At 35.8% G+C, this 23012-nt stretch overlaps 1 protein-coding gene across 2 annotated transcripts in view; it reads left to right on the forward strand.

Moving 5' to 3' along the window:
* The window catches only part of LOC149815075 (Class II aaRS and biotin synthetases superfamily protein), a 31768-nt gene that overhangs the window by 3597 nt on the left and 5159 nt on the right, over positions 1–23012 (forward strand). The window contains exons 3-5 of one of the 2 annotated variants that reach the window (XM_089990029.1): positions 3101–3358; positions 3504–3638; positions 13287–13562. In XM_089990029.1, coding sequence (XP_089846155.1) covers positions 3101–3358; positions 3504–3638; positions 13287–13562 — 669 coding nt within the window. The remainder of the gene's footprint in view (positions 1–3100; positions 3359–3503; positions 3639–13286; positions 13563–23012) is intronic. The other variant, XM_089990030.1, reaches the window with a different exon arrangement.

The raw sequence follows: 23012 nt of genomic DNA on the forward strand, positions 1-23012 counted from the left end.
ATGTTCTACTGTTTCTTGAAGCAAATCGTTGAGCACATAATGAGCAGCTGAATGTTGCTTGGATCCCTTAACATGTTTTTTTAGCACTCAGGAAACCAGACAAGCACTTGCAAAAGGAAGACAGAAAAATGCTCCTCAACTAAATAGTTTAAATTACCCGTGGGATGAGCTCTCTCTTTCTCTCTCGCGTGAAAAATTATTAATTAAAGATAAAAAGGTGATGAGAGTTCACCCAAGTACAAATTAGGTTCATCTAAGAGCTCAGATAATTGCACCAATTCTTCAAAATTCATGTCAGGCCATTTTCCCCTAGCATGCAAAATAATATCAGTTCAAATTGAGTAAGCAGTTTGAATGATTAATAAATTCTGTTATTTCTCTCAGCTGATATAGCCAACCATGCTGTCAGCAACCACCATATAGACCTGACTGCTTTAGTTTTTTTTGTGTGCGTGTGTGTGTGTGTGTGTGTGAGAGAGAGAGAGAGAGAGAGAGAGAGTTTCAACCCCCTTCCCTTTTTTTTATTGTTTGAGTTTTGTTTGAAAAGTCAAAAATGTCTAAAAGGAGAAAAACACCCATTTTCCTTTAGCATTCTTACACTGTGGTTTTTGAGTTGATAAGTGTCCATGGTGTGAATGTAGACCCTATCCAGATCCATAAAATTTGTGTATACACACACACAGTGCATGCAGCTGTATTCCTGTATCCACACTTTTAGAAGTTCTTTTGTCGTTCCCCTGGTACCTGCACTCACACCCATGCACGTGCTTAAGTGATATAGATTCTCAGAATTAAACACAGTTAGGCCATGCTTTTTCTCATTAATGGGAGGACCTGACACTTAGCAAAAGATTTTGATATAAGCCTTGTCATACTGATTTGAGTAATTGCGGCCACCTGGAGAATATAATCAACAAATTGAAGCTGTATGACCGGTGACTTGATCCCAGTGATTTCAAGTGGAGGAGCTGTTGATTTGGAATATGGGAGTGTATGATTTTAATCCAAAAAAAAGGATGACTTGTGCATGAAGAGTATCCTCCAATCCACTGCTTGAAGTGATTGTTACAACCATGAAGAAACGGTGAATCCCAACTACAAATATACTAAGTCACACAGACTCGGTTATAATGTCGACGCACCCGCGTCGACGTGCCCTGACATGGGTGCGGCTTTGGACACGGGGCGGACATGGTCAACCAAGTGTCAGACTTGGTCAACGCACCGGGGCTGAGTCCGTCCACATTTTGGATTTGGTCAACTTTGACCGAGTCTATTTTTATCCATTTTAGGGCAAAAGTCTATAAAAACTAAAAAAAAAACAATCTTTTTATATATTTAAAAAAAATATATATATAGCCAAGTATTATTATTGTTATATATATGTATATATAGCCGTGTCCCCTAATGGGCACAATTTTGACTGAGTCTTAATATTGTTATATATATATATATTTTAAAATATATATACATATATATAGCCGTGTCCAAAATTTTTGAAATTGCTCCGCACCCGTTACCCGCACCCGCACCCATGTGACATAGCAAATATATAAGGTCCAGCACTGCCAAGGGATTCCATTTAGCATGATCATCCAATAATGTATTGCATACCTGAAAGTCCTAAGAAATGCATGATAAAGAAGGTTGGATTAACCCCAAAGAAAGTAATCCAAAAATGAAAGGTTCAATGGATGTCTGACAGTAGTTTCTAACATAGTTTTAAAACCTAGTGACTCATCACTCAGCTCGTCCTTGATTGAATTGTGACTTGGCCGGGTCAACCCTGTGACTCAGCTGGGTCATGTTAACTTTATATTTTATATAAAATATGTAAATATATGTATATATGATGTATATTTTATAGTATGTTACTAGTATATTGTATGTAATATGCATTATATGATATTTTTATAATATGCTTAATGCATAATTTTATTAATATATGTATAACCTTTTTTTATATATAATATATATAATATTTATATTATATTTCATATAATGTATATAATTATATATAATATTATATGTGTGTGTGTGACTCGGCCAAGTCATGGGCTGACTTGGCTGAGTCATGCTAAAACTCGGCTGACTCAACCGATTCGGCCCATGACTTGGTCGAGTTTTGTTCATTTCTGGGTCATTCACTGGGTTGACCCAGTAAATGACTGAGTCAAACCGAGTCACTGGGTTGACTCGGCAAGTTTCTAAACCATGGTTTCTAATAATTATTTTGGAAATCTGTGTTATAGAATTCTGCATCTTAACATGTGTAGATGCACATGTAAGATAATCTTTGGACGTTTACATGCAATTCTTGCTTTAGGAGATTGTTGAGATTACTATTTTAATAATTTTGAGACTTGGATATTAAACATTGTACTCTTTCCCATTTGGTTGGAAAGAACTAAAAACTTGCTTGAGTGTGAATGGTCTTCTTGATTTGTTGGAGCTTGGAAGGTTTATAACCTCAGTATATAGTGTATGAGACATGGTTAATAACCTTATATGTAGTTGATTATCGCCCATAGGCTATGTCACAGGGACTCTCCAACTAGGTGCCGCACCCGCACCCGATGCGGTCAACCTGACCCTGGGTGCAGTCAATGCACCAGGGTCATTTATGTCCAACTTTTGGACTATATATATATATATATATATATATATATATATTTTTTTTTTTTTTTTTTTTTTTTTTTTGCCGCACCCCCGCACCCAAGTTTTTTGAAAGTGCCGCACCCGCACCCAAGTGACATAGCCCATAGGTATATCTTTCACTGATTTTATAAATGCATCATTAATGTCTATTGGCCCATGATGTTCTTATTCTAATTATTTATTTGTATTATGTTGCATGTGTTTTCTGTATACCCATGTTCTGGTGCTTCTCTTTCACTTCTTACTCTTCAGAGCTGTATCATGGTGGTCTCTTTTTGACCTGTTTTTATGCTTCCTGAATGTTTGTGCATTTAAATGCAACACAAAACCATGTGCATACCTTTCCCGTAATAACTTGGCTGCCTGTGGATTATCCATTATGTAAAGTCCAATTTCAATGAGTATCCATATAGGTTTTTAACTGCCTGTTATCCATCTGCAGGGTGGTGAGATCTGTTCATTGCGGTATGACCTAACTGTTCCATTTGCACGTTACTTAGCCATGAATGGCATTAATAATATGAGAAGATACCAGATAGCAAAAGTGTATCGGAGGGATAATCCATCCAAGGGAAGATACAGGGAATTCTACCAATGTGATTTTGATATTGCTGGCCAGTATCCATTGATGCAACCTGATTTTGAAGTTATCAAAATTTTGACTGAGTTGCTGGGTGAACTAAACATTGGTGATTATGAGGTAATAGGCTACTGTTAATTGTATTTTATAATTCTTTCATGTCCAGTATCTTTTGCAGCAATGCCATATTGCTGTTTCTGAGATTGTTCAAAACATATGCTACTGCACACTTTTTAACTCTTATTGTTTTGTTTTCTCACTTCAGATAAAGTTGAACCATCGGAGGTTGCTAGATGGAATGTTGGAGATTTGTGGAGTGCCTTCTGAAAAATTTAGAACTGTTTGTTCCAGTATTGACAAGTTGGATAAGCAATCATTTGAACAAGTGCAAAAGGAACTGGTGAGAAGATTATAAAATAAATATGGTCTTTATAAATAGAAAGATTAATGTGCACACAGAATAGTGTCAGCTTTGGATTGGCCAAGATGACATTTACATGAAAACCCTCTGTGCTTTTGTGTTTTCTTGCAACTTCATGGGGATTTTGATGCTTTATATGCTTGTTTGAGGTCTCCTTGTGGAATAATTTTGTGAAACTGCAGAGCCTTCTTTTAGCTTGCATTGCTGATTTTATCTAGTGTTCATTGCTCATTAGTTTAACATGACATGGTAAGTCATGCAAGTTGTTTGGTACTTTTGGGATAACTGATTCGCTAAAATATTCTTGATTTGTGGCCATATTCTCTTCTAGAATTTAAGTGTTTTTAAGGGAAGATCTTAAGCAGAAAAATATTAATCAAGAATGGAAATGGCTGGGACTTGTTTATGTATGGATCCCCCAGGGAAAAATCAGGTCATGGGAAACTCTTCAATATTGCTAGATACAAAGAATCCCTGGTTTCAGGTTGTGTCGCAGGTTGTTGGACAGGAGGTTGGATCTGAGATGTACCTTTAGAAGGGGAATTGTATTTGGGAGATATTGAGCATTGTTAACCATTATTTAAGAACTCACAGACTATTTCTGATTCAGAAGACACCACTGTTTGGAATTCTACAAATCGTGTTCCTTCGCAATTAGATCATGTTGTGTATCTTTTTAGGGCCCTTGGCTATCACCTTTCCAAGAAAACCATTTGGGGCCGGATTCAAACCCATTTTCTGTTGCCTTTGCGTGCATTGCTATCATTAGGCAGAGCACTAATGCTGGTTTCCATAAGTAAGCGAGGTTTTCATCTAGCAAGTTGATTCATGATCTGCTGTGCAAATGAGACTGCTTATCATTTGTTCTGGATGTGATTTTCATTCAGAAATCTCATTGTTCTTGCTTGGACTTATTGAAAATTTGAGCAGTGAAATATTAAAATATTTAATTCTTTTCAGCCAGAATCTAAAGTTGTTACAAGAAGTGATGTGTGAATCAAAACCTTGGAAGAAAGTATTAAAGAATAGCATGAAGCACAGTGGGATACATTTATTAAGCGATTTTGGAATTATGGAAAGCGAAGATGGAAACCTATAATAAGTGATATGGAAGCGGAAGTGGAGCAAATAAGAAACAGCATGGAAATGAGTAGGAAGTGATGTGGAATAAGCGTAGAAGTAAACATAACACTTGTTATAGCAAAAGATAAGGCTCTGTTTGGGAACCCATGTTGGAGGGAGTTGCAAGGAGTCGGGAGAAGTACAACTACTGGATTTGAAGGGAAATGGATTTCAAAAGAGTTGTGGACTCCCTCTTTTGTTTGGAAGCATAAAACAACTCCTTCAAGGATTCAGGCTTTCAACTACTACTGATTCCTTACCTTGTTTGGGAACCCGTAGCACGGTATTTGAGTAGCAAAGAATGTAGAGAAAAGATATATCATACTTATGAGTGTTGGGGAGGGTCCCAACGACTCTTAAGGGAGGCCCTTTTATCCCTTAATCAAATGAAAAAAAAGAACAATAAAAATAAAAAAATAAAAAAATGTTCATGGTGGACATGTCTATTTACATGAGAACAAAAAGACTAAATTGCCCCTAGTGGGCATTACAAAAGACATAAAGAATATATATATGTATAGATATATATTATAAAAAATATAATATATATATATATATATAACCATATATTTTAACACCCTCCTTTAAATTGATGCTGAGATCACCGAAAGTTTGCTTAGAAGAAAGGAGAACCGAAGAGATGGCAAAGCTTTGGGAAAAAAAAATGCAAGCTGATACTTTGAAGTGACGTATGGTAGTTGAATAGTGCCTCACAAAAATTCATCTCGAATATAATGACAGTCTATCTCGATGTGCTTTGTTTCGTTCATTTAAGGTATGATTGTTGGTAATGCAGATTGCACTTTTGTTATCGCAACATAACTTCGAAGGAATAGAGAGGATGACTCCCATATCTTTTAGCAAACTTCTTAACCAGACAAGTTCAGTTGTAGTTGTGACCATCTCTCTATACTCGGCATCGGTGGAAGACAATGACACCTTTTGTTCTTTCTTACATCTTCAAAAAATTAATGATTCTTCAAGAAAAACGCAATAACCTATGGTAGAAATACGATCATTGGGGTTACCACCCCATATCAGAGTCACTGTAAGCAATTAAATTTGGAGATGAAAAAGATAAGAATAATCATTTTGTTATTGTTTCCTTCTGATATCTGATAATTCACATGACAATAGCCATGTGAATAATACTAGGAGTATTTTGAAACTGACATGCACTGTGAACAGCATGAGCAATGTCTGGCCTAATAATAGATAAATATGTTAGTGATCCAATCAATTGACGATAAGGAGTGAGATCTTCTAAAGGAGTTTCATCGTTAACTCTTATCTTAGCATTTATAACTTCTGAACTCTCCATCTTATTTTCGTCAGCTAATCCAAACTTGGCAGTAATATCTGATGCAAGCATCATTTGAGAAAGAGCATATCCTCTAGGAAAATATGTAACTTTAATTCTTAAAAGATACCTTAGAAATCCAAAGTTTGACATATCAAAATTATTTTTAAGTATATCTTTAATAGAATTAATGCCCCTTTTACCATTTCCAGTGAGGATCATATCATCAACGTACAACAACAAAAGAGTTATGTAGTCTCCTATATTCTTAACAAAAAAGTGCAGTGTCAATATAACAAGAAGTAAATCCACTATTAAGAACAACTTTGCTAAAGCGGTCATACCAAGCTTTTGGGTCTTGTTTAAGACCATAAAAAACTTTATTAAGCTTCAGGGTTTTCCCTTTCTCTATCTTAAGGCCCGGTGGAGGATTCATATAGACTTCTTCATAAAGATCCCCATTTAGAAAAGCATTTTTGATATCTAATTGCTTGACAGACATTGTTTGATAGATGCTAAGGCTATTAAAATTTTTACACTAGTCATCCTAGTAACCAAAGCAAAAGTTTTCTCATAATCAATTTCATATTCTTGCACATACCCCTTGGCAACTAGCCTAACTTTATATCTTTCTAGTAACCCATCACTTTTAATTTTTACTTTATAAACCCATCTAAACCCAATAGTTTTTTTTTCTTCAAAGGGAGGCCTACAATTTTCCTAGTGTTAGCTTTGTTGAGTGCTTCTAATTCTAGTTTCATGACATCTACCCAATGTAAATGTTGCTTAGCTTTTTTAAAGTTTGACAACTCATGATGGGAATGGATCATCATTAGACAATTCTATAATTTCGGAAAAAAGAATCATATGACAAATTTTTGAGGAGGTCTACTACTTCTAGAGGATCGTTTAGGTAGAGATTCCTCTACTTGGTCATCTAAAAAAAATTACTACTTCTAGTGTTAGCTTTGTTGAGTGCTTCTAATTCTAGTTTCATGACATCTACCCAATGTAAATGTTGCTTAGCTTTTTTAAAGTTTGACAACTCATGATGGGAATGGATCATCATTAGACAATTCTATAATTTCGGAAAAAAGAATCATATGACACAAATTTTTGAGGAGGTCTACTACTTCTAGAGGATCGTTTAGGTAGAGATTCCTCTACTTGGTCATCTAAAAATTTTTTTTGTGAATATATGTCAAAAGCATTTTGATGCTCATTTCCCTTGTGCTGAGTATACACATAAATATCATTAGGATTCTCATTAGGGAATCATCATTTGTTGAGACTCGTTATCACAAACAATTTCATTATTACAAATTGTATCATTAGAAATTTTGGACTCATTTCTAGGGAATAAGTGAAATAAAAAAGAATAATCAACATCTTCCTTGGGTTTTTGATGTTCAAATCTATTTTGGTTCTAAAGAAGTCACATTTCTTGAAATATAAAGTTTGTTATTTTTAATATTGTAACACATATATCTTTTTTTATTTTCACCATAGCCAATAAAAGCACATTCAAGAGCTTTTGGTGAAAGTTTGTCTTGTCTTTGAGAAAGAACAAAGCATTTGCAACAAAAAATTCTTAATCTTTTTAAATTCTAAGACATTTTGAATAATTTTTCAAAGTGAGAAACATTTTTTAAAGATGAGGATGACATCCTATTTATAAGATATATTGCGGAAAGAGCGGCTTTAGCCCAAAAATTCTTTACAACATTTTTAGAAATGAAAAGAGTTGTGGTTTCAATAAGATGCTTATGCTTTCTTTTGGCAAGACCATTTTGTTGGACAGTTTTAGGACAATATCTTTGATGAATAATGGCATCTTGTTTAAGTTAATTTTGGAATTCATTTGAGATGTGTTCTCCTTCGGAATCAAATATAACGATAGCTATATTATTTTGAAATTGATTTTGAATAACGATATGAAATTCTTTAAAAATAAAAAATCAACGGATTTGTACTAAAGTAAACCCAAGTGTATCTAGAGAAATCATAAATAAAAACAACATAATATGAATATCCTCCTTTAGACTTGACGGGTGCCTTTCCCTATACATCCGAATGCATTAACTTAAAAGATATTTTCGAAATGAAGTTTATGTTGAAAGGGAAGATAATGCATTTTTCCAAGAATACAATAATTGCATGAAAATTCCTTTTCATTACAAAATTTCTCTAAAAAAAGGAAAGAGATAGAACTTAGAGAGACTAGGATGACTAAGCCTTTTGTGCCAAGTGGCAACATCCTTAATTTGAAAATGATTGCAAAAAGATTTAGATGGTAATGACAAAAAATTCATATAATATAAGTCTCCTCTTTGTGACCTTACCCAATCCGCTTCCCCGATCGGAGATCTCCGATCCTGCACATAGCAATTTGAAGATGAAAAAGAGACACTACAATCAAAATAGGATATTTGAGAAACCGAAAAAAGATTGAAGTTTTGAAAAAATTCTAATTTTTTGAACATAAAATTCCGTCATTGCTCAAAAAGTCTTTTAAAAAATTTTGATTCATTTAATATTTAAGGATGTACCATCGACCGTAGAAACAAAAGATTTATAAATGTTAGTGCTTGATTCGGATAAAAGAGATGCATTTTGTGTCATATGAAAGGAAGCCCCCGAATCAAGAATCCAAGAGCACATACCGGTAGTTGATGAAGCTGTGACACCAAAAGTAGATGGTGTGGAAGAATTGTTTCTCACAAATTATGTTCTTTCATAAGTTGAGCAATGGAGTCCTTGATGTCTCCATCTCTTTTTGGTTCTTCATTTATTTTGCTTGAGTTATCTCCAACGAAAGCCACATTTCTCTTAAGCTTAGGACAATCGGGGTCTAAGGTGATTCGGTTAATTACAAAAATGACACAATTTTTCTTTCTCCACCATTGTTGTTATAATTATTTTTTCAAAAGTGGAGGTTTATTTGTCTTCATATTATTCCCTGATTTGGATACCGGAGGAACTTTATCAACATCCTTTCTAAGAGCTCAGTGAGTTTCTTCTTGGCATAAATGAACAAGAATTTTACTAAGAGGAATTGAGGTCCTATGAATTAGGGATCCCCATGAATGAATTGAAAAAATGTCTCAATTTGCTCTTTCCTCATGGCAATAACACTTCCTTCCCATTAGGATTCAAGGCGAGCAAGTTCATTCTATAGAAGGGATAAAGTACTATATTAATTTCTAGTACTCATATCCCCTCGCTTGGTTCCTCAAAAACAATGTCAAGCAATGTCTCTTTGATTTTAAATACCTTTCATGAAGAACCATGCTTCATTTGCTTTCTTAAATTTGGCTAGATTAACACAAATTTTGAGATCCACATTATTCATGAACCATGTCAAATTATTGGCATGCTCACTTTCCCAATCTTCAACTTCAGATTGATATTCTTGAATGGCCTTGGCTTTTTCTTCATCATCCAAAGCTTTTTCTTCATTTTTTTCTTTTTTAGGGAGCTTTAGTTAAGGTTCCAGAACCGTGCCACATACATATCTCCAAGTTTTATACTTTTGAGGTTGTTTTCCATAGCGGCCGCCCACATTCTATAGTTGGTCCCATTCAATTTGAATGAGAGATCAATCTTTGCATCTTTATCGGCCATTATGGAAGAAAGGGAGGAGATAAGAAAAGAATAAGTGTGCAAAACACAATCACACAAAAAACAAGAGTGAGTCTCAAGAGTGCTCAAACACCTAGGGGCTCTGATACCATGTAATAAAACACTAGGGCAAATAACAATGTCACAAGGCGACTACAAATAATGCACAAGCACATTTCAAGAAACCACTATTGGGCAAAATACAATAAGCCACAAAGAGCTAGGCACCCCCACACACAATGTGAGAGAGAGAATTAAAAATATAACAAATAATATATTGAAATGCTTAAGGAAGCATTAAGAATGAAGGGGGTAAAAGCCCTTATTTATACACCTCATGGGAAACAAGGGAGGGCTCCCAAAAGAGTCGTTGGGAGCTCCCCAACGGTCATGTTTATGACTGTTGGGGAGGGTCCCAATGACTCTTAAGGGAGGACCCTTTTATCCCTTAATCAAATGGAAAAAGAAAAAAAAACAATGAAAATAAAGAAAATACAAAAATGCTCTAGTGGACAACAAAAAGACTAAATTGCCCCTAGTGGGCATTACAAAAGACATAAAGAAAATTTTATATATATATATATATATATATATATATATATATATATATATATATATATGATAACCATATATTTTAACAAGCGTACTCCCACTAATGGGAATCATGTTTTTCTATTGCTTCCTCCTCTTCGAGGGAAGCATGACACTTCCTGCTTTGAAGCGTGTTTCCTAGTCTAAGGAGGCACTTCCGGTATCTATGGTTTGGATATTGGTTGGATCGTTTACTTCTTAGTTATACTATATGCCTCTTCTATGTTTACTTCCATTTTTTTGTTTTTCTTGGGCATTTTTTGACACTCTTTGTTTCTAATGAACGTTGAGTTTTCTTAAGAAAATGTTAATGAATGCCTGTGGATTTTGTTGGTTGTTATTGATCTTTTTGTTGAGCTAAAAACACATTTAAACATAATTTTTTTTAAACTAATACATGTTTTCTACTAAATGAAGCAGAGAGATCACATCTACAGGTTTAGATTAAGTAAAAAACATATGCAAAGATGTTTTTAAGAGAGTTTGGGATAGTCTGGAATATAAATCGTCTGGAACTTACACATTACTCTCTCTCTCTATATATATGTATGTATATATGATAAGAGCGATGGTCCTCCCGCTAAATGGTCCACCCACCTGTCATCTTCAAAAGTCATATTTAGAGAAGTTTTTTAAGCAAATTTGATCATATGGATGTGATCTTCATGGTTGAGAACCTACAAACAGTCTCTTTGATCAAATTCTTTTGGTGTAAGTATGATTTTATAACGTAGAAAATTTCAGAAAATTCAAAATTGTTAACTTTTAGATCTTTGTAAATTCATGTTTATACATAAAAAAAACTTGACCCAAGATTCTGTTTATAGGTTTTCAGCCATAAAGATTGCATCTGTACTGCCAGATTTGCCAAAAAACATTTCTAAATATGGTTTTTGAAGGTGAGGACGAGGTGGGTGGGTCATCCTATATATATTGATATATTTACTGCAGTCATTTGTGCATACAATCTAGGATAAAACACCACTTTTTCAACTTTTTTTTTTGTGTGGGCCTAACCTTACAGATTTGATCTACATAGTTTGTTTAGTAGAAAATAGGTTTTGGAGTATGTTACATAGGTGCAGATGCGGTTGCGAATGCGGCACTTTAAAAAAGGTTGGATGCAGGTGTGCGGGGAGTATATATATATATATATATATATATATATAAGTTTTAACAGTTTTAAGTTAACACTAATGAAATACTAAAGCGTCATGATAAGATATATATTATATGTATATGTATGTGTGTGCACTTATGTATGTATATATATAATATTAGATAAAACTGGACTTGGTTAGGGTTAACCAAATCTACTTTTGGGACAGAAATGTACCTCGGTGTGGTTGACTTCACCTGACACAAAGGAAGCCATGTTCAAGTGTCGCACCCGGGTGTGACGCGGGTGCATTGCCCTGTTAGAAGAGTCCGTGTTACATAGGTTTTGGATAATGTATTTGCAACATGTAATCTGGTTTTTTCAGGGCTTCAAAAATCAACGGCCCACAATGGGCCAAAAGTTGATAAATAAAAAATCATATTTTTACATCGAAAAAATATGATCCAAGCACCCTCCTTGGGTTTCAATCTTGTGATGCCCCATCAACTTGATGATGTTCGCAGCATAAAGTGTAGTGAAATATGAGAGACAAGAAATCTATATGCTTAGTTCTTTGCATGGTTGTCATAGGCGCTAGGCGGAGCCTAGGCGATGAGCCCCTAAAAAGGCCTAGGCAGTACAAAAAAAACATACAAAATATGTAAACAAACTACTAAAATTAATAAGAAACTTCATGAAAAAAATCGAGAACATGGATGCGATCTTTTTCAATCTCACTCTAATATGAAGCACTAACAATTTTGCACTATTCGAAAATATCCAAAAAAACTTAAACACTTTGAATCCAAGACAAAGCTCACAATTCACAGATCATATATGAAAAATGACTACAGTCAAACAGATTATATATGAATTGCATACACAGATATGTGTAGGTGCATGTTAAGTGTGAACTGTTAAAAAGAACACTCAAACAGATCATATATTTATTACACACACATATATAACTCAGAAATACAAGTATATAACTCACAAACATAACTCAGAAACAGTAGAACAAATTATATATAAATATTACATTACATAAGACACACACACACACACACACACATATATATATATAACACAAACACAAAATATTATTATAATAACTGAAATACAGTGTATACATATAATATAACTGAAACACAGGAAGAAGAAAAAAGGAAAAAAGAAAAGAGAAGGAAAAAAAGAAAAAACAGGAAGAAAATAAACAAAAAGCGAAGACAAAACAGGAAGAAAAAAAAGGAAGGAAAAACAGAAAGAAGAAAAAAGGGAAAAAAGAATAGAGAACAAGGTAAAAAAGGAGAAAAAAGGAAAACAGAGAGTGAGAAACAAAGAGAGAGAGAGAGAGAGAGTACCCTTCTTCTTCTTCTTGCTGTTGCAGCAAATTGAGAGAGAGAGAGGCACCACCCTTCCCCTTTTTATACCACCTTTTTGGAAAAAGGTTGACCAAGTGGTCAACCAAATTAAAAAAAAAGGTCAAAAAAAGGCTTTTCAGCCTTGGTGGCACCTAGGCGGTAAAAGAGGGCCCCACCGCCCAAACCCAAAAGCCCAGGCGGTGGGGCTGCGCCTAGGCGCTGCCTTTGACAACAAAGGTTCTTTGCTCTGCCATTGGCCCTCTATTCATCTATCAAAATGATATTTCTTCTTAAAACATTGATGGGTTTTATTCTTGCTTTCTGTTCTCTGTGCATTTATAATAGTCACATAATCTTCTTATATGTTGTTATTTTGCTGCTTTTGAATGTACTGGTTGCATGTTTGATGTGATATTATCCAGTGATGCTTTCACGTTAGTTGTTTTCGGGCTCTGTATTTATCTTGCTTGTGAGCTCTGTTCATAAACTTAACTCGAGTCTAGCCTACTTTTGAATGCTCATACCATGTTCAGGTGGAGGATAAAGGCTTGAGTAAGGAAACAACAGAGATGATTGGTTCTTTTGTTAAGAAGAGAGGACATCCCCAGCAAATATTGGCTGACCTAAAGAAAGAGGGCAGCCCATTCCTGGGAAACTGTAGCTCTGTCTTGGAAGAATTGGAGGTTCTATTTACTGCTTTGGAAAAATCAAACTGCGTAGATCAAGTGGTTTTTGACTTGAGCCTTGCAAGGGGTCTTGATTATTACACAGGAGTTATATATGAAGCTGTTTTAAAAGGTTCTACGCAGGTGTCATTCATATCTTTCAAAACCTTTTATATTTTTATTATGCCAATTCTGAGGTTCAGTTTGTTGGATTTCATGTTCTGCTTTATTTATTATTGAACTACTAGCCTTAGTCTGAAAATGTCAAGCCAAGGTAGGTCTTCTTTTTCTTTAGGCACACCTGGAACAATAAGCCCGTTGATTGTACAGTTTTGGCGATTCAAAAGGAGTATATCCCTCTAATGGTTAGCATATGCCAACTTCAGAATTCATACTGTATGTTCAGTTTATCTTTAGTTCAATAGGTGTTCTGTTCAATGATCTTGTGAGACAACTGGAACAACTCCATTATTTGCAACAAGTACCATCCAGAATTCAGACTGCATTTTTAGTTTATATTTAGTGCAGGAGATGGTCTGATCTATGATTTTGTGAGACAACTGGGACAACTACATTTTTTGTAACAAACTACTATTCTTCAGATATTTTAACTGCATAAAAGTGTCCGCTCAAATTGCAAGACGGTAGTGGCAGAATACAACATGAAATGAAGGTGATAAAATTGCAACTTTATTTCCTTTTTCAAATATAAGTTGTTCCTCACTAAAATTTAGTTCTTTCCCGAAAAATGAAAAGAAATCTTGAGATCTACTCAGTGTCATCTACTCCCAATAGCTCCTGTCATTTGATGGTAGTAACCATAGATCATTTTGTTTTAGCAACCAACATCTAATAAATGTCTAGGGCTTGTGGAAAGTATCAGATCCTAATGCTCAATAGCCTTGTCAAGGGAATAAAGAAAATATGTTAATATAGGACGTCTAGAAAAGAAAATGCTGTCCTTGTGGTTGAGGGCCCCCTGGTTAGTGGTTGAGGGACAACAGTCCTGAGGCCCCAGACTTTTCGAGGTTGAACTCCAAAGGGCACACCCATGACTTTACCAGGAGTGCAGTTGTGGGGACTATTCCACTCCTGGGATTTACCACCCAGATTGAGGCCCAATGTGGCTCAATCCTGGGTGTGTTCCTTGTCACAAAAAAAGGGGGAAATGCTACTACATGATGATTATGTTTGATAATATAATGTTTCTTAGTGCAGAGTATACAATTGTTGTGCTTGCAACTTCCTCATATTTCAAGAAGACGAAGGTAAACACAATGATCATTAGGGTGATTTACATATAGGTGCGTAACCAATGTCACACGGATACTCCATTTTGAACCCTGTTTGTTATCCCCATATGTATTAGTCATGTTGAAAATTTCATAAAAATGGCTGTATCCTTTCATCCACGGCCATAAGCATATGACATAGTGCCTAACATATGACAAATTTATGTGCAAGTGTCTCAGATTTCAAATATTTAGGATAAATGCCTAACTTTTTCAGAAATTGCTCAAATGACACCAGAGTTGCTTTCTATACACTTAACTCTGGTTAACTCTTAAAAATGATAGTTTTGATCTTTTCCTGTCCAATTAAGTTGGTGGTTTATGAGAGAATGAAGACGGTGACTTTGTTGGTTTTTTGAGTAGTTGGTATATGGAGACTAGAAGGCATTTGTTGAGAGAGAGAGATCTGTATTGTCTGAGACCTGACTTTGGCATTTCTCATAGGTTCTAGGTTGCACATTATGAAAGATGAGAGCTTTGCTAGATACTGAACTTAACCAACCAAGGAAATGCTGCTTGGTCCAAACTTAAGCTATGGTTTTGTAGATGAAGCCAATGACTACAGACTGCTTCATTAGATGTCCCCATTATATAGTTGTGCTGACAACTCCATTGGATATTTGTAATATAATTACAATGCTTAGGGCAATATTGCCCTAGCATTATAGGTTATTTCAGTAAATGAAATGATATGACCAGTATTCGTAACAGCAGCCCCATAAAGAGAGTAGATTTGTAACATTCATTCCTTTGGTGAAGAAAATGATTCAGAATTCCAAGCTATATTTTGTGAATCCAATCAAGACTGAAATCTTTCTCAAACTTAGAATATTGATTATGCTTGCTTTAAAGTTCACATAGGTGTGGATGCGACATGGCAATTTAAAAAAACTCGAGTGTGGGGGCACAAATACATACACACACAAATATATATCTGTGTGTGTTCCATGAAATGCATTTACAATTATACAACTATTTTTTTTATTACTTGGGCAATTTTTGACCTATGTTACATGGGTGCTGGTGCAGGTGCAGGTGCAGGTGCAACACGGGTGGTTATGCACCCATGTTACATGACAAGTCTACTTTTTATCTGAAACCTATGTAACACAGACTCTTCTAACAGGGAACTGTAATGAAATGGTAGGCTCCACGAATGCACTTGAATCTACTCAAAAGGAAGTATCTAAAAGATACTTTAGACAGACCCATAAAAGGGTATTAATGGAAAAGCATAAAAATAAATAACACTATTTATGAGAGCAAAATGCTTAAAAATCATTTAGAGGAATGATTTACACAAGGGGATGCACCCCTATTTATACAAGAGTATTAAGGAGAGCTCATAAGGAGCTCTCTCTTTTTAGCTGTTGGAACTTCCAACAGCTAGAATTCTAGCCATTGGACTAGTTCCAACAGATAGAAAGGTGGTCAAGTTCCAACTGGAACTTGACCAAACTAGATGTATCTAGAACTAGATACCAAAAACAAAAAGAAAAATTACAAAAAAAATTAAAAGTATAAATACAAAAATATATAATAATAATATTATTATATATGTGTTGTTTACATTTTAACACTCCCCCTCAAACTTACGGTACAATGAGCGGAAATTTGTCTAAGAGGAAGTGAAATCTTGGAGTCGCGAGAGGCTTGGTGAAGAAGTCTGCCAATTGGTATTTTGACGTCACATATGGCAGATCAATGGTTCCATGCAAGTACTCCTCTTTGACATTGTGACAATCCATCTCAATGTGTTTGGTGCGCTCATGAAAAATCCGGTTGCTTGCGATGTAGATTACACTCTTGTTGTCACAACACATTCGTGAAGCCTGTGTTGCTTCAGCTCCCATATCAACGAGCAGTCGCCTGAGCCAAACAACTTCCATTGTGGTGGTTGTCATGACTCTATATTCAGCTTCAGTAGAAGAAAGAGAAACCTTCTGCTGCTTCTTACACCTCCATGATATTAGAGATTCACCTAAAAATACACAGAAACCAGTGGTTGAGTGCCTATTATTAGGACCACCTCCCCAATCAGCATCAGTATAAGCAATTAAATCTAATGATGACTATGGAGACAAGAAGAGTCCACGTGAGAGAGAACTCTTTAAATATCTAATAATACGTAAAATCGCTCCCATGTGAATGTAATGAGATATTGCGGAAATATAAAGAGTGCATACAAGCACATACAACAATGAATAAAAGAGAAAATATCACAAGTCCACGAAGGGACAATACAAGCACAAGCCTTTAAGAAGGCACCAATATACAAAGCCTCTTATTGAAAAGAGAGAGGAGCTCTCCAAGATGAAAATACACAAGGGGATCACCCCTATTTATACAAGAGAAGGAGGAGGAAAAAGGAGGGCCAAAGGGCCTCAAAAGGAGAGCCAAAAGGGGGCTCCCATAGAGTCGTTGGGAGCCCCCAACGGTCACATTTGTAACCGTTGGGGGCTCCAACGACTTCTATGTTGGAGCCCCTTTTGGTCCTCAAAAATAATAAAAAAAGAAATAAAAAAATAAATAATAAAAATTACATTTGATCAAAAAGGAAAAAATAGTTGTTTTCTAAAACAACTGTGTAATTACAAAAATACCCCTATCGGGTATTGATGTAATAAACAGAATATATATATATATATATAATAGGTACATTTTAACACCCCCCCTCAAACTTTACGGGGGAAGGACGGAAAGTTTGCCGAGAAGAAACATGAACCGAGGAGCTGGAAGAGCTTTAGTGAAGAAGTCTGCCAACTGATATTCTGAAGTGACATATGGCAGAGCAATAGTTCCTCGTAAAAATTCGTCACGAACATAGTGGCAATCCATTTCGATATGCTTCGTACGTTCATGAAAAGTATGATTGCTTGCGATATAGATGGCACTCTTATTGTCGCAACACAGCTTGGAGGCTTCAGTAATATCAACTCCCATATCTTTAAGCAAACTGCGAAGCCATACAAGTTCCATTGTTGTGGTTGCCATTGCCCGGTACTCAGCTTCAGTGGATGATAGTGAAACTTTCTGCTGCTTCTTGCATCGCCAGGCAATCAATGAGTCCCCTAAAAAGACACAAAAACCAGTAGTTGAGACTCGATCATTGGGATTCCCTCCCCAATTTGCATCAGTATAAGCAAGAAGATTCAAAGGGGAAGAGGAGGATAGAAATAGCCCTTTATTGATGGTATTCCGAATGTAGCGAATGATTCGGAGAACTGCACTCATATGCACGGTTGTAGGAGCATGCTGAAATTGACTGACTGAGTGAACCACATGAGTGATATCTGGTCTGGTGATGGTTAAATATGTAAGAGACCCAATGAGTTGTCGGTACGGTGTAGGATCTTCCAGAAGAACCCCATCTTCTAACCGTAACTTGGCATTAATAACCTCGGGAGTCTCTACCTTCTTATCATCAGAAATCCCAGACTTAGAACATATATCTGCAGCAAGCTTCATCTGTGACAAAATATATCCTCTAGGAGAATATGCAACCTCAATTCCAAGAAAATATCTGAGAAAACCTAAATCAGACATATCAAAATTATCTTTTAACATATTTTTAACATTAATAATACTACTTTGATCATTTCCAGTGATAATCATATCATCAACATAAAGCAACAAAATTACGATACTAGAACCTGCATTTTTAACAAAAAGAGCAGTGTCAGTATAACAAGAATGAAATCCTAATTTTATCATGATATCACTAAAACGATCATACCAAGCCTTAGGAGCTTGTTTAAGACCATATAATGCCTTTAAAAGCCGAAGTGTTTGACCTTGCTTAATATTTATTCCGGGTGGTGGATCTATATAAACTTCTTCACTTAAACTTCCATTTAAAAAAGCATTTTTTTACGTCAAGTTGATAAATAGGCCATTTTTTGGTTGATGCGACAGCTATTAAGGTTCTGACACTTGTCATACGAGCTACGGGGGCGAATGTTTCTTCGTAATCAATACCATATTCTTGGGAGTATCCCTTAGCAACCAATCTTGCTTTATATCGTTCCAACGAGCCATCGCTTTTAGTTTTAACTTTGAAGACCCAACGACAACCAATAGGTTTTTTGTGTGAGGGTAGATCAACTACTTCCCAAGTATTGGCCTTTTTTAAAGCATTTAGTTCAACTTGCATTGCTTCAACCCAATGAGGTATAGATTTAGCTTGATTATAGTGGGTTGGTTCAAAATAAGAGTGTAGAGTTATCAAACATGCCCGATAGTTGGGAGTTAAAGAGTCATAGGAGACAAACCTATTTGGGGGTATTGATATTCTAGAAGAATGCCTAACTTGTGGTTCCTCAATGGATTCAGAAATTTGAGAGTATTTTTCGAGGGCACTAATAGGTTTTTCTTGATTTCTTCTTGAGTAAACATTTATATTGGCATTGCTATCATGAACATTTGTATTTGAATTATTATCATTTGAGAGTGTTATGTCAAGAGGGGATACCTCGTGAGTGTCATCTATGTTTTCAAGAGAATCTTCTTGTATGTCATCAATAAGATCATATAAGAATACATAATCAATTTCATTTGTCTCTTCTATTTTATCAAAACCGTTTTCTTCTTCGAGAAATGTTACATCTTTTGAAACATATAGTTTATCATTCTTAAAATCATAACATCTATACCCTTTTTGATTTTCACCATATCCAAAAAATACACATTCAATTGCTTTGGGAGATAACTTATTCCTTTTATGTAGTAGGACAAAACATTTGCAACCAAAAATACGAAGTCGATTAAAATCGGGTGAAAACTTAAAGAGTTTCTCATAGGGAGAAGCATTTTTTAACTTAGAAGAGGGCATTCTATTGATTAGATAGGTTGAGGTAAGAACGACTTCCGCCCAAATTTTTTTTGGAATATTTCTAGACACAAGCAATGTTCTAGCGGTTTCTATAATATGCCTATGTTTCCTTTCCGCTAGGCCATTTTGTTGAGGAGTCCTAGGACATGACTTTTGATGACAAATGCCATTTTGGCTTAAATAGTTTTGGAATTCGTGAGATAAGTATTCACCACCGGAATCGGATCTTAAAATAGCTATGTTACTTTGAAATTGATTTTGAACCTTTTTATGAAAATCTTTAAAGAAAGTAAATACTTCCGACTTATGACTAAGGAAATAAATCCAAACATACCGAGTAAAGTCATCAACAAACATAACATAATATGAATAACCCCCTTTAGACATAACCGGAGAAGGACCCCAAACATCCGAATGCACCAATTCAAAAGGCCTTGATGAGAAAAAAGATCTAGTTGGAAAAAGAATAGACTTCATTTTTCCAAAAATGCAATCTTTGCAATTAATTTCTTTTTCCTTACAAAATTTGTTTCCAAAAGGAAAGAGATACATTTTGGAATAACTTGGATGAACAAGTCTTTTATGCCAAGTTTCCATATTTTTTTCTTGGACATAAGAACAAAAAAAGTTTGTAGGGAGATCAAGATGGTTCATATAATAGAGGTCTCCCTTTCTATGGCCTTGCCCAATTCGCTTCCCGGACCGGAGATCCTGCACAAAGCAACCATTAGATGAGAAAGATATTTCACATCCATGGTCGGCAATTTGAGAAACCGAAAAAAGGTTTAAATTTAATTTGGGAACAACTCTTACTTTTGGAACACAAAAATTTTGAGAATCTTTAAAAGAGCCAATACTTGAAATTTTCAAAAAAGTTCCATCGGCCGTTGAGACACAAGAGTCCTTTGAATTGATGCAAACATCACTAAGTGCATTCTCATGAGGGGTCATATGAAAAGAAGCTCCGGAATCAAGGATCCAAGAATACGTACCGGGTGATGATGTCGAAGCAATGGCCGCACCCGATGTGGAGGAAGAAACTTTAAGCATTTGTTGGAGAGCCATAGATATTTGTCCAAGAGTTTCTTTAATGTCATTGTTTTTGCCTTCATCTTCTTTGGAGGTGGTTTCTTCAAGAGAGGCTACTTTAGGCTTGAAGGCTCCCATAAGCTTTGGACAAACGGGTCTAATGTGACCCGGCTCATTGCAATAATGACAAACAATCATTTTTCTTCCTCCATTGTAGTTCCCTTGTTTCCCAAAATGAGGAGGCTTATAGGTTCTAACATTGTTACCCGGTTTGGATACGGCAAGGACTTCATCAACATGCTTACTCATGCCAAGCCTTGTCTCCTCTTGAGTGATTTCGGCAATAGCATCCTCAATAGGAGGAAAAATAGATCTATGGAGAAGTGAGGATCTCACTTGCTCAAATTCGGGGCGTAGCCCAAAAAGAAATTGAAACAATCGCTCTTGTTCCATTTGTTTTTGTCTTAAATCAACATCTTCCATAGAAACCCACTTTGGCTCTAAAAGAGCCAATTCATCCCATAGTGGGTTAAGGGCACTATAGTAGTCTTGAATGCTAGAATCACCTTGCTTGGTGGTTCTAACTTTTTCTTGCAAGAAGTATGCTCTTGCAAGATCCTTTTGGGTATACATACCCCTCATAAAGGACCAAGCCTCATTGGCTCGACGAAATTTAGCTATATTAGCACATACCTTAAGCTCCACATTGTTCATAAACCACGCAAGGATTTTTGCGTGATTGCTTTCCCAATCTTCTACTTCCTTTTGATGATTTTCAATGGCCTTGAGACGAGCATCTCCCTCAAGAGCTTTTTCTTGATCTTCTTCCATTTTTGTGAGCATAAGCTTCGGTTCCGGAACGGTCCCCATGACATAACCCCAAAGCTTCTTCCCTTTGAGATTATTCTCCATTGCCGATGCCCACATCATATAGTTCTTTCCATTGAGTTTGAAAGAAAGATCAATCTTTGTCTCCATGATGTTGCCAAGAAGTGAGAAGATGTCCACCAAAATAAGAGATACACGAACCACACCTTTCCTTCAAGAATCGAGTGGCTCTGATACCATGTAATGAGATATTGCGGAAATATAAAGAGTGCATACAAGCACATACAACAATGAATAAAAGAGAAAATATCACAAGTCCACGAAGGGACAATACAAGCACAAGCCTTTAAGAAGGCACCAATATACAAAGCCTCTTATTGAAAAGAGAGAGGAGCTCTCCAAGATGAAAATACACAAGGGGATCACCCCTATTTATACAAGAGAAGGAGGAGGAAAAAGGAGGGCCAAAGGGCCTCAAAAGGAGAGCCAAAAGGGGGCTCCCATAGAGTCGTTGGGAGCCCCCAACGGTCACATTTGTAACCGTTGGGGGCTCCAACGACTTCTATGTTGGAGCCCCTTTTGGTCCTCAAAAATAATAAAAAAAGAAATAAAAAAATAAATAATAAAAATTACATTTGATCAAAAAGGAAAAAATAGTTGTTTTCTAAAACAACTGTGTAATTACAAAAATACCCCTATCGAGTATTGATGTAATAAACAGAATATATATATATATATATATATAATAGGTACATTTTAACAGTGAATAGAAGTGGGAGCATGTTGAAACTGGCTAGCTGTGTGTACAACATGTGCTATGTCTGGCTGAGTGATAGAGATAGGAAAGTGCTCCAACAAGTTGTCTGAACGGAGTGAGATCATCAAGACGCTCTCCATCATCAATTTTTATTTTAACATTGATTACTTCTGGAGTGTCCACCTTCTTATCATCTTTAATACCAGACCTGGAAACAATATCAAAAGCAAATTTAGATTGAGATATCAAATACCCACGAGGGGAATAAACAACTTCTATTCCTAAAAAGTATCTCAATAATCCTAAATTAGACATTTCAAAATGAGTTTTGATATTGGTAACTCCCTGTTTGTCGTCTCCAGTGATGATCATATCATCCACATAAAGAAGGATGATAATACCTGCATCAAATTGCTTAATAAACAAGGCAGTGTCAGTCAAACAAGAATGAAATCCAATATCAGTCATAGCATGACTAAATCTGTCATACCAGGCTTTTGGTGCCTGTTTGAGGCCATAAAGAACCTTCTCAAGACGAAGTATTTTACTTTTAGGAATACTAATAACAGGCGGAGCTTCCATGTAGACTTTTTCAACAAGACTCCCATTTAAGAAAGCATTTTTGACATTCATTTGAAATATGTCATTTTTTGATAGAAGCCAAAGCAATTAAAGTTCTAACAGTGGTCATACAGGCCACAGGGGCAAAGGTTTCTTTGTAGTCAATGCTATACTCTTGAGCATAACCTTTGGTTACGAGTCGTGCCTTATATCTTTCTAGGGTCCCATCACTTTTGGTTTTGACTTTATAGACCCATCTACAACCTATAAGTTTTTTTCCGAGAGGAAGGTCTTGA

Source organism: Nuphar pumila, chromosome 15 (genome assembly GCF_984573655.1).
Source record: "Nuphar pumila chromosome 15, dmNupPumi1.hap1.1, whole genome shotgun sequence".
Taxonomy (NCBI): Eukaryota; Viridiplantae; Streptophyta; class Magnoliopsida; order Nymphaeales; family Nymphaeaceae; genus Nuphar; species Nuphar pumila.